The sequence below is a fragment of the Euleptes europaea genome, chromosome 5 (assembly GCF_029931775.1).
Source record: "Euleptes europaea isolate rEulEur1 chromosome 5, rEulEur1.hap1, whole genome shotgun sequence".
NCBI lineage: Eukaryota > Metazoa > Chordata > Lepidosauria > Squamata > Sphaerodactylidae > Euleptes > Euleptes europaea.
In genome coordinates this window covers 89023438-89036759 of record NC_079316.1, presented here as the reverse complement: position 1 = coordinate 89036759, position 13322 = coordinate 89023438, and the positions used below count along the sequence as shown (strand labels likewise).

Below are 13322 nucleotides of genomic sequence, written 5' to 3'. Positions count from 1 at the left end.
TGTAGGCTGCTTACTTCTGATATTTTATTTAAAGCTTGTCAAATGCAAACACTATTGTTCCTTCTGTATCCAGCATTTATTCTTCAGTACAACTATCAAGAAAACAAAGAAAACCTTTTTGGTCATGGGGACGTTTCTTTTGGTGGGTTCACTTCTGGTGGATTTGCTAGTTCAGTTCCTTGGCAAAGCTCTGTGGGTGATCAACAAAGAGTGAATGACCCAGGATCCCTTTAAACCACCATTGTCTTGTCTAGTGCGCAGGTATGATGACATACAATCTCGGGGCAGATGACTTCAGGAGAAAGTGAGCTGCCCGGATGTTGCATAGTAACCGGAGCTGTCGGTGGAGAATCGCTGAGAGAGATAGACTGAATTCAGCTGCACATCTCCAAAGCAGAAGTTCTCAAAAAGCTGAAAGAGAAGAATAAAAAAAAACCTCATGAAAGGTATTCTAAAAAGGCAGTTTAGATTTTCTTGCAAACTGCCTTCAAACATAGGTTTCACAAAAGCTCCTAACAAATGCTTCCCCCCATATTTAAAGGAATTCCAAATGATTAATTTTTTTTCTTTTTGTGAAAATAAACTATTGTCACAAGTTTTTACATAAATTACACTGGATTTGCATTTTTGTTTTATTTTTAAATACACACTATACAACAGCAGAAGCAGAACTACATTTTCAGAGTAATCTAGAAGCCCTGACTGTTGGTTCACAGCCATTCAGTTACTCTATACCTATGGGTCATATTTCACATTGTTTTTCTCTAGAGTGGTATAATATTAAAACTCACATAGGGAAAAAGCCAAAGAAACTAGAAGATCTCTGACTGGTCTGCAGTAAAGGAAATATCATAAATATGCATCTTCTGATGAGCTAGTAGATTTCTAGAATGTGTGAAATACAACATACGTTCTAGCTGATCAGAAGATGTGTATTTATGATATTTCTTGTCTTGAAGAGCAGAGGTTATCAACTTTTGTTTTTTTGGTAGCTCTTCTATTCTCTCCTAGATCCACATTCAGATCTTTTCAAAGGTGGGCAAACTCTATAACAAAGTTGGAGTTTGAACACATGAAGCTGCCTTATACTGAATCAGACCCTTGGTCCATTGAAGTCAGTATTGTCTACTCAGACCGGAAGCAGCTGTCCAGGGTCTAAGGCAGAGGTCTTTCACATCACCTACTCGCCTAGTCCCTTTAACTGGAGATGCTGGGGATTGAACCTGGGACCTTCTGTATACCAAGCAGATGCTCCACCACTGAGCCACGGCCCCTCCCACCAGTTACCTATCACTAAACAGTTTGCAGTTGTGAGGTATAAGCAAAGACCCAGAAGACTGGGCCCAAGCTCGCTTTTCTTCTCTTCTTGACTCAGCTGACCTAACCATACTGATCCAAACTTCTGTAACCTCTAGTCTGGACTACTGTAATGCACACTATATAGGAAGGAAACTTGGAAACTTCAGTTGGTAAAAAACACTGCAACTTGGTTGTCAGTTGGTGTGAGCTGCCACAAAAACGGTATGCCTGTCTTGAAACAACTTACTTGGTAGCCTGTTTGTTTCTGGACTCAATTCAATGTGCTGGTTCTTATTTCTAAGGCCCTTAATGTCCTGACATCCACATACTTGAAGGACCAGCTCATCCACATACATAGCTTTTTTTGTGCTCTCTGCCTGACAAATACAAAACTCCTCAAGTCAGGTAAAGAGCATTTTTATTTATAGCCTGCATGCTACAGAATGGCTTCCTGAGGAGGTTCACAGGGCATAGGCCCTGGTTTCCTTTTGAAGGCATTGCAAGACAGGCCCCCTTCCAGAGGACATGTACCCTTTGCATTGGGAGGCTAGCCAATGTTCTGTACCTTATGAGAAGCTATGGCTGTTTTTTAATTCTGTGATTTTAAGATACGTTTTTAATAAAGTGGTCTGTTAAACATCTTAAAGGCGTGGGACCATGAGATACACATTAGTTTATAAGAATATATAAAATCAAAATGGGTTCCTACGATTCCAACCCATGGATGCTGCCGCCCTTTTAGAGCTGAAAGTGGGCCATTTAGAAATGCTGGGAGGGCCTCATCCTGATCAGGCTCACAGCACAGTAGTACCAGAAGGTCTCGTTCCCCCACCCACAGAGGCTGTTTCGGCACCTGAATAGATATGGGGGAGGAGGGGACAAGATCATATGTGACAGCCATGCTGTGGACCTCATCAGGATCAGGCCCGTGACATTTTTAAATGGCCTAAGTTCAGTTCTAAAATGGTATTGTCATCTATAGGTCAGACCTGTGGATGCCGTAACATCTGGTTTGGCCGTCAGTTGGCTACACTTCCAGGCAATAGTTACTTATGAGTGAAACTCTGGGCGCATTTTTGTGTGACGTGTGAATTAAAATTCTGTAGGATTGCCAGAGGCCGTATATAATAGCTTCACATCTGGAAAAGAGTCCTTAGTTGGCCTTGTTCCTGATATTTTGTGCATTTTGCCTACAGATTTCAAGAAAACGTGTGGAAAAATAATGACAGAATCAGCTCTCAGACTAACTTGTGCTCCCTTCACGGGCCTTCCTTAAACTCCTCACAGCCTAGAAAAATGACTATTGATACTTTATCATACAACAACAGCTCAATTACCATGATCTCAGTAAAAAAGATATACATGTGCTGGTATTGAAAAAGTTATGGATTTTGCCTTGGGAATAAGACTGAAGTGTGGTTCAACCCTGAGAGTTTGTTCTTCACCTGGTCCTTCCTACAGCAAGTATTTTAACTTGGTTGGATGGGGTTCTCTTTGCTGAAACCTTCTTTGACAGATTAAAGTGAGTTCAGTTAATTTTAGTAGGTTATCAACCTGCAGTTTGAAACCTTTGGCCATTTATGTCCAAGATAACAACAGTGAATTAGACAGAAAGGATCTCTGTCCCAGTTCTGAAACCATATGCTATAAAGCTCCATTTCATTCCACAAAACCTTTCAAGGGCACTTAAACACATGCACAACTGAAACATAATTCAGAAGAAAGCTGCTCCGGTCATTAACACTGTACAAAAGACAGATGAAAATATGACATCAGATTTCATTAGAAAGAGAGAGCCCAGCAATATTGCTTAGAAGCAGCATCACGTTCAAGTGTAAAGTGCTTTTCTCCATTCCATTAAGATGCAGGAAATGGCTGTGCCTTATAATGCAAGTAATGCCTTTGGAAAACCTTTCAACAAACACACTAATTTCCAACACAGGTTAATGCTGTTGTGTCAAGGGTCAACAAGGGCTGAGCAGTTTAGCCTACTCATCAGAGACCTTAAAAACCTGAATTCCATCTGACTTTTCTTGCATTTTGCAGCTGTCCCTACAGACCTTAGTTCAAGATTGGTACATACAGCTCTTCCTGCTATTAAGGATACCCAGTGGCTTTGAGAAAACTGCAGGTTCGTTAAACCCTGCTCAGGCAGAGGGGATAATCCATTGATTCTTCTACAGATAATCATTGAAATCCAAATACCTACTTAGCAAGCATAATGTCAAGTTTCACCTCCTTCCAGAAATATCACTTTTGGCTCTGCCCATTTGTTTTATATTGCCATGGCCCTTTTATGCAAGTCAAGATTTCCCCAAATGGGCATCTGACCTCATAAAAATTGACAGGGAAGCCGGAGGGAAGGAAGACAGGGGCTGTACAAGAATGAGGACAGATGAAGCAGCTGCCTTGGGCCCTTTGCTCCACCGTTCATCTTGCTGCAAGAATGTGGATGGGACAGGCAACGGCCACAGAGGGGGGCGGGACAGGGAATTTGAACAGATTCTGGTTGGGTAAGTAGAATATATTGTGGAATGAGGAGACAGAAAGCATCTCAAAAGAGCTCAAGTCTCCTGGGAGGTGGGACATGCTGGAAGAAGAAGAAAAAGAAGAAGAAGAAGAAGAAGAAGAAGAAGAAGAGGAAGTTTTTATATGCCGACTTTCTCTACCACTTAAGGAAGAATCAAACCGGCTTACAATCACCTTCCCTTCCCCTCCCCACAACAGACACCCTGTGAGGTAGGTGGGGCTGAGAGAGCTCTAAGAGAGTTGTGACTAGTAGCCCAAGGTCACCCAGCTGGCTTCATGTATAGGAGTGGGGAAACCAACCCAATTCACCAGATTAGCCTCCACCGCTCATGTGGAGGAGTGAGGAATCAAACCCAGTTCTCCAGATCAGAATCCACCACTCCAAACCACTGCTCTTAACCCATACATCACACTGTAAAAGGGGGAGGGACAGGATTTGGAAACAGAATGAGTTTAAAATGAAAATGTTTTAGCTTTTATCATTACATGAAATCAGTTCATGTGAAAAGCCTTCTCTCTCAATTTTTCCCCCTTACAAGAGATACCAAATATGGAGCAAATGAGAAATGCAGCGTACACACTATTTTTTTCTATTTATTACATTTTTATCCTACCCTTCCACCACTGAGCTTGGAGTAGTGTACATCAGAGATCAACAAATCCCAGGCCTCTGGTCTACATGGTGCTTGGAAATTTCATGGTTGTTCCTGGTAATTTCAGCCATGATTTTACTGAAGTGTCTCTCAGAAGAAATACAGAGCTTATTCTGATGTGAAATTATAAATCTTTTGTTATATGGCATAAAAATGCATTCATGTGGTGTTCTTGTTACTTCTTGTTTATATGTTATCTTTACATCACTCAGTCATGGTAGATTAATTAATTACTTAGCCAGTTTCTTTATACACTGCCTTCGATATTCAATTAAATGGAGCTTTTAAAATCAATAAGTGAAATCATGAGAATTTGGAGAGAAGTTATGTTAGGTTAGAGGTTAGCTTTTCATTGTGGTGATGACAACCAGAGGCCTCGGATGCAGAATTGGAGCAGTTGGCCATCCTATCAGCAGCTGACCCTCCTGGGAATGCAGCTGAAGAGCCTTCTGAGCCAGATGCTGAATTAAAGGGGCCATCAGATGCTTCTATGTCTATCCAGGCTGAGGAATTCCAGTCCCCCTTGGAAGCCTGCCTGCCAGAGCCAGCCAGAGGCTTAGAAGAGTCCTCCCCCACGGTTCACTGAAGACAGAAACTCGGACCCTGCTGCATGAATGAAGACAATAGGCCCGGCTGCAAAGCCAGAGAGCCATTCCAGCTGTAGGGAATGACAGTGAGTGATGACAGGACCAACCTCACTCTGATAGCTGGCCAGATTTAAGGAACAGCAAAAGTCAGCCTAGGCGTGGAAGCAACGTACTGAGTTCCGGTTTCAGCTGAGCGCCACTCTGCTTGCTGTCTTGCCTGAGAATGACCTTGGACTGTTTGAAGACGACGCCTACCGCCTTGCCTGTGACCCAGACCTTGGACTGATTAACGACAACCCTTGCTGCCTAGCCTGTGATACGTAAGAGACCCTGGCCTATGACTTCTTGGACTGCTTCCTAGACTTTGCCTTACCACTGCTGACCCCACTGTTTCTGTGTAGCCGCCCAGGCAGCAGAAGCCTTGGTTTCTGTACTCTCCACCACTTCCTGCCACGCCCTCTCTCAGCTCCCTCTGCACCATGCTGCAGTAGCAGCCCCGGCCGCCCTGCCTTGCCAGTACACAGAGTTGCACCATATTTATTTATATATTAAAATGCTTTTGCCCTAACTTGGATTGCCCAGGCTAGCCTGATCTTGTCAGATCTCAGGCTAAGCAGGGTCAGCCCTGGTTAGTACTTCAATGGGAGACCAACAAAGAAGTCCAGGGTTGCTATGGCAAACCACCTCTGTTTGTCTCTTGCCTTGAAAACCCTATGGGGTCGCTATAAGTCGACTGCAATTTGAAGGCACTTTTCACCACCTTGATGCTTCTGTTATGCTTCGGCCGGGGAGAGTGGGGTATTAAATTGAATAAATAAATAAATAAATGTTATACCTTTAATAAAATACTGACAAATGGTGAAGATTAGGTTTTGTGGTAGCAATAATTTAAAAGTATAGTACTGAAAATACAAAATGACAAAGGCTGAAAAATCACTATGGCTCCTAAATTCTTGGGCTGGCCCCTACAGCCAAAGAAAATTTGTTAAGGCTTAGTTACGTTCTCCCTGCCTCCATTTTGTCTGCATAACACCTGGTGAAGTAGGTCAGGCTGAGAGAGAAAGGCTGAGAGAAACTGACTGGTCCAAGGATAGCCAGTGAGCTTGGTACCTGAGCGGGAACCGGAACTTGTTTCCCAAGTGCTAGTCTGGCAATCTAACGTCACGCTGGCTCTCTTAAGCATTGTTCTGCCAGCCAACCTAAACCTATTTGATGGCCGAACTACATGTTATGCTTTACATATGTCTGCCAGAAGGGTTTTTTAGTCAGACAACAGCTGTGAGTTCCCCGCTGGGAACTCAATTTTCATATGCATGGAACCTCAATTTGGATTGGGACCGTGGTGTGCAGTGAAAAGGCGCCCTTGCTTTTCCCCTTGACACTATCCCAACCTGATGGCTGCATGTGTATCCCAGCAATATATGTGTAGCCCCATAGGGGGCAAGTACTGCCCCACTGGGTCATTTCAGTACAGGAAACAAGATTGGGACCCCTTTCTCCCTGAACACTATGCTCCCACTCCAAATTGGTGCTCCCCACACTTGAGAATTGAGTTCCTAGAGGGGAACTTGCAGTTGACTAAATGTCTCCATGGTGGACACACATATTTAGGTCCTGAGAATGATATCGCTATCCAAGATATTATGACACGCCGCTCTAGCAGTCAGTTGCAGTATTCCAAATTTGTACACTTTGGGGCTGGTCCTTCCAAAAAGCAATTCCACGTATTCATTCCACTACACACACGCTCAAAAAAGTCTGCCTGGTGGATAGGGAAACCCTTCACAAAACAAAATTCCATGGGGCACAACTGTGGTGATTGGGGAAAGCAATCACGTGAATCAGCCCTTAAAACTGGTCCTGCAAAACCTGGATCGCTAAAACAGTGGATGTGCAGATTACACTTAAAGAGAACTGGAGCTACTCAAGAGGCACATAAAGAATTTGGAATTATTAGAATCCCAGGACAATCAAAGTTGGGATAATGAGTGTTCTCTGTTTATTTGTTCTTTTTAAACTTAGCAAAAAAGAGAATTTTACCGAGGTGTTTAAAAAAGGAACTGTTTAAATATGGTATTTAAACCAGGGCAAAAAGAGGATTTTAAAAAATGTTAAAAAATCTCTTTTACATAATTATAAATATGAAATATAGTCTGGAATGAGGCTCCAGAAGCTTATGTTCATGCATTCAAGATAAAAAACATCTCATAGATAAGCAATAATAGTATATATGTAGAGGTGCTTTTAAAAGAATCACTTTTGATTGAATATAATATTTAGAGAATAATTTTCTGTAGACTGCAGCAGTTTTCACAGGGCATGTGCTTCATATTTTGCGGCCAGAAAAAGGGTTTTAAGACTACACCTGTTTTTATTTTCCATATATTTTAAATAAGTAGCTCTCATAGGTCCTCATAAGCCTACAATTCTGCTTTCTCAGCAAACAGAATACTCCCTGCATTGCCGACACAACAGGAAATTGTTACTGTTGGGTTGTTTGTGAGCCTGAAGATGTTTTTAAAGTGAGGAAATATTGAAGCATTTATTTGCAGTGCGGAGAGGGTTTCAATATTAACTTCTAATGGGATTATCTGCCTTGAGACAAGCTAGAGGAGGAAGCAAAACGCATATACAATATTGCAAATAAATACTTGGGTGGGGGGGAAGCAAGCCCTTTCAAATATGGGTAGTTTGAACACAGGCTCATACACAGGCCTTGCATATATTAGCGGTGCTTATTACAGGACTTCTTATTTTACAAAAATAAAGAAAAACAGAGGCAGTGAAGCTGCACTGTGTGTTTTTGAGTGCAAAGATGCCAGGCAGTTTGTCAAAGGTGAAGAGAGGCCCCTCTCTGTCAGGCTCTGTGGGAAGTATCACTAAGGAGTTTTTCTCGGTCACGAATGCCTCCCCTCCCAGATCTGTCATTAACACACCACTAGAATGTATTTGTTGGCGAAGCTCACAGACTGGGTGTGTCATTTTTGAGCAGTGCAATCAGGTGTGCATGTGAAGCTGCCTTATAGTGAACCAGGTCTATCTAGCTTAGTACAGTCTACTCTTACGGGTCATTTATGCATGGGTACTTTCGCTCACGTTCGCCCCCCCCCCCCGGGTCTGTCTCGGTTGTTAAGAACATAAGAACATAAGAACGGCCCTGCTGGATCAGACCAAGGCCCATCAAGTCCAGCAGTCTGTTCACAAGGTGGCCAACCAGGTGCCTCTAGGAAGCCACTAACAAGACGAGTGCAGCAGCACCATCCTGTTCCTTGGAGTTATGCATGAGTTTTCCATCCATTACAGATGACCTTGCGCCCAGCCGTCACAATGTCCGGGTCTTCCCATTCCTCTGTTAACCCGACGCTTCCATCTTCCCTGAGCAAAGCCTGGAGAAATCCCCGTGCAAAAGGCAAAGCACAGGACATGCAAGCTTAGTTTCGCTCACAGCCAATTACAAAGCAGCATGTCCAGAGGCGGGGATTGAAATACTTCTGGTTCCTCTGAGCTTTTTCTGAGCAGAAGAAAATCTTTTTAAAACCGAGGAGTGCATTTTTTTCGTTGCTGTTCTTAAAATGCTATTTTATGTGGCAATTGGGTTGGGGAGGGATTTTCTCTCACAGTAAACACTACAAATAAGCCAATTACAAAGCAGCATTTAAAGGGGTTTGACTTGATTTGAGCTTGGAGACTGCTGGTGCAGAGATTCCCAACAAGCAAGTGTGGTTCCAGCGAGCAACGGACCTCAGGTAAAACTGCCATACATAAATGACCATGGGGGTGGCTCTTCAGTCAGGCACTTTCCCCCGCCCTGTTATGGAGAGCCTGTTCACGGGAGATGCCAAGGAATAAACCTGGGAACTCTGTAAGCAAACCATGCACTCTTAGCATTAGACTATGGCTATATTTCTACCACATTTGTCCCACATCACTGCAGATTACATGTCCCTGAGTGAATGTGGAATTATTGCAGGGGAAAGGAATCTGTCTTTCCATGAGGCACGTTATGCAGCAACCTGGGACTTAGGAATCCAACTGAAAACATGAACAGCTGTGTCTACATGCTGTGAACCACTGATCAGGGGATACATAGAGACACACTCACCTCTCTCCTTTTGGTGAGCCGGTCAAGAAACACAGCATTCTCGTAACTGCCCCTTTGCATTTTCCCCATGCACCCTGTGCATTTGTGATATTCCCTACATAAGCAGTGATTTTTAAAGCTATGCCTTATTATTCCAGCAAAGCACTATGGTAAATGCCATGGCAAAATCTGAAAGAAATGCTCAACGAGTAAAGCTTCATGGTTTTTAGATCTTAAACAACCTTTTAGGCAACGCAGAACATGTAGTAAAAGGTAAAGGTCCCCTGTGCAAGCACCGGGTCATTCCAGACCCATGTGGTGATGTCACATCCCAACATTTTCTAGGCAGACTTTGTTTACGGGGTGTTTGGCAGTGCCTTCCCCAGTCGTCTTCCCTTTACCCCCAGCAAGCTGGGTACTCATTTTACCGACCTCGGAAGGATGGAAGGCTGAGTCCACCTTGAGCCGGCTACCTGAAACCAACTTCCGTAGGGATCAAACTAAGATAGTGAGCAAAGCTTTGGACTGCAATACTGCAGTTTATCACTCTGCACCACGGGGGTCCTATGTAGTAGGCATCTATAAAGCCCCATGAAAAAAATGTTATCTAATACTACATTTATACATTCATAAAAACTGGAACCAAAGCATAATTTCCCTCTCTTCATCCCACCTTTCCAATGCAAGGAACAGACATACTTACAAGAATTCACACTGCTATTTAAATCAATAGTCTTCTCCCCATCCCCCTGCTGCAGGATGGCTGCCTTTTTTTAAAAAATGTCATTGTATTCTTATTCAGTCATGACCACTGTCTTCTTTAAAAGTATGTTTTTTAAAAAAATTGTAAAACTGCTTCAGAGATGGGGATGCTTCATCATGGCACGTGTACCAGCCAACCAGCACTGTGCCCACCCAATTTCTGCTGCAAACTCACAGAACCAGTTTTCCCTAAAGACAGAATTGCTAATCGGAGACCAATTATCATCAGCGTGGGACCTATCCTGTGGAGTCTCACTGGGCACAATCCTATCCCCCATGCTCTTCAATCTTTATGAAAAACCCTTAGGCAAAATCATTTGTCATCAATATGCAGATGATACACAGATATATTTTGGCTACTTGAATGGTTATCTTCTAAGAGAAGGGAAACTTTAGCGCTCTCTCTCTCTCTCTCTCTCGATATAGATATATATCCTTATCCAAATCTCCTGGTGATGCAGTACAGGTCCTAAACCGCTGCCTGGCTGCTGTGGTGAAATGGCTATGAGTGAACAAATTGAAACTAAACCATGGGAAGTCAGAAGTAATGCTGGCAGAGGTTTTGAAGACCAGTGGTTTGGAGCAGTGGACTCTGATCTGGAGAACCGGGTTTGATTCCCTACTCCTCCACATGAGTGGCAGAGGCTAATCTGGTGAACTAGATTTGTTTCCCCACTCCTACACATGAAGAACAACATGACTGTTGTTCTAGGGTGGTAGCACCACTCCAAGAATATTTTGTGTGTATACAGCCTTATCCCTGCAAACTACCTCACTGCTTCCAGACTAACCCACAACTTAGTATGGAGGAGGATTTTGTTTCAGTTTGAGTGCTGTTGTCACATCTCTCACGACAAGGCACTTTGCTAGAGAAGTCCTGTTAGGCACTGCTGGTGATTCAGCTCACCTAAAATGTTCAAAAAGTAAGAGCAATCCATCCTTGCCCAGATACTGTCCAAACTAAATGGGTGCAAAACATTAGGCAGGGAAGGGGGGGGAAGGAGCAAGAAAACGGAGATAATGCAAAATGTTGTACATTTGGAGCACCATAACCCACCTGTTTCTAGAGACTGGTGCTACTTTTAACATATTTAAAAATAAGATGGGAGATACTGAAAAAATACAGGCATATTACCTGCAGAGAACTTGGCTAGTACAATTGATTTTTGGGTAAGGCAGCTAGCTGTACATTAATCACAAATGTACAACAAGGTTTTAGGGACAGCTACAGCCTTTTTTATATTCCGTCCTTCACTCCAAGCCTTCTACTTTTATTATCTCATCTCTTCATTCCCTCAGGCTCCAGGTGATCGAAGTCACTGGAAACCCTGAGCAGGGAGATGAGGGCAATGGTGTAGTAAAAAGGACACCGAAACTCTCTCAGGCGTGACCAAGAAAGAGGCCTTTGGGAATACAGACAGCAGCAGAGGTCTCTGGCATCTGAAAAGGCAATGGCGGATGGAGCAGGTGAAAGGCACACAGAAGCCTGTCTCAAAAGCAAGGAATCTCTTCTCCGACCCTTTCTGCTGACAAGTGAGCCATCTACTAATATACTATGTATTCAGGTAAGAAACCCAATAGATTTGGGAAAGAGATTATCCCACAAAAAACTCTGCCCCCCAAAAAAGAAGGCGAGCGATAGGATTGTGAACAGAAGTCTAGAAGAGAGAGTGGAGGGCATCTATAAACACAGCCCCTGCCCTTGCGGAGGAGGGGATAAAGAAAGGCCCTGGTAGCTGAACAGTCATCGACGTAAAACAGGGGAAGAGCTGAGGAAGCTGACTGGAATGATAGGGAATGCCGAGGAAAAAGGACATTTGTAACCTATAAATCCAAATATGCCATGGCTATGTGGAAGCTGTAAAATAATACTGTAAATGAAAAGCATTCAGGGAGAGCTAAAGTCAGCTCACAATGTCGGGTCTCCCACCTCATTGTGTTTCCTGGATTTGTAAATCTAAATTCCTGCCAAGTGAAGTTCCAGCCTAAACGCACACAAAACCAGATGGTCTGTAGTTGTTCTTAAAGCCTGCAAGTCAATTTGAATTGGACATACGGAATAAGTGAAGGATGTTTCTGGCTTTCAATATTCCAAATGGATGCCAGGTTCAAATGCAGTAACCTGCAGTCCTGCCCAAGAGGCAAAGGCCTATCGAGACCGACAGCTAAACAGAGATGTCAGACTCGCACAGATCAGGCCCACGGATCAGCAGGCTCTAGAGTAAGGGGCACAATACGTATCCCGTGGGATGTACGAAACCTTGCACACAGCCTGGGAAACAACTGACTTGGTTTATGGGTAACACCGAGCACAGATGTTGGCTTCAACTGGCTTTAAGAGTAATATTCTAGCTCTCATGATTTAAAGAAAAATCTTGAAAACGTGATTCCAGGATGGGGTGTGCAGCAGTGGTCCCCAAACATTTTGAGACTGAGGGCACCTTTAGAATTCTGATGCAGCGCGGTGGGCACAGCCCTAAAACAGCTGCCCAAAAATGGCACCGGCAGGAAGTGCAACCAGCCACAAAATGGCTGCCGCAGCTTACCCTCAGTCCTACAGCAAAGATCCTTGTGCTGTGGTGGCAGCTGCTGCCAAACCAAAGTTTTTAAAATGTGCACAGCCAATCATCATCATCATCATTCCTTTATTGGCATACAAACACAATTCAAAAGGTTACAAAAGGAATGGAAATGTTAAAAGGTGCCCTTTATAATATGGTTAAAAGACGTTAATATGGTTAAAAGCCCCATGGCGCAGAGTGGTAAGCTGCAGTACTGCAGACCAAGCTCTGCTCACGACCTGAGTTCGATCCCGACGGAAGTCGGTTTCAGGTAGCCGGCTCAAGGTTGACTCAGCCTTCCATCCTTCCGAGGTCGGTCAAATGAGTACCCAGCTTGATGGGGGTAAAGGGAAGATGACTGGGGAAGGCACTGGCAAACCACCCCGTAAACATAGTCTGCCTAGTAAACGTCAGGATGTGACATCACCCCATGGGTCAGGAATGACCCGGTGCTTGCACAGGGGACCTTTACCTTTTTAAAAGGCGTTTACATTGGGAAATACAGTTTGTTGATACTGCCATCTAATTGGCTGTTTGGCGGGCTGCACAGCCAATCAAATCTCCAATGGTCAATCAGAAGTCTTGCCCAGCACCTGGCCTCACCCCCTTTCTAAAAACCCTTGGCAGGCACCAGGAAAGGTGTTAGCATCGCCATGGTGCCCACGGGCACAGCATTGGGGACCCCTGGAGTACAGAAACCGGAAGGCAACTCAAAAGAAAGCCACACCCCTGTTATTATTTTTTTACTTCCTGTTTTTAAAATCATTATTAGGATATTAAGGATCACTTTTGAGCAGCAAAATAAGCGGCCCAAAAGCTGCGGATTATTTAAACTAGATGGGATGCAGTA

General features: G+C 43.7%; 1 protein-coding gene across 1 annotated transcript in view; it reads right to left on the bottom strand.

The window, feature by feature from the left end:
* Window positions 1–293: 293 nt before the first annotated feature.
* ASCC1 (activating signal cointegrator 1 complex subunit 1) overlaps window positions 294–13322 on the bottom strand; it is a 98091-nt gene continuing 85062 nt past the window's right edge. The window contains exon 9 of the mRNA XM_056850001.1: window positions 294–411. Coding sequence (XP_056705979.1) covers window positions 295–411 — 117 coding nt within the window. The 3' untranslated portion in view covers window position 294. The remainder of the gene's footprint in view (window positions 412–13322) is intronic.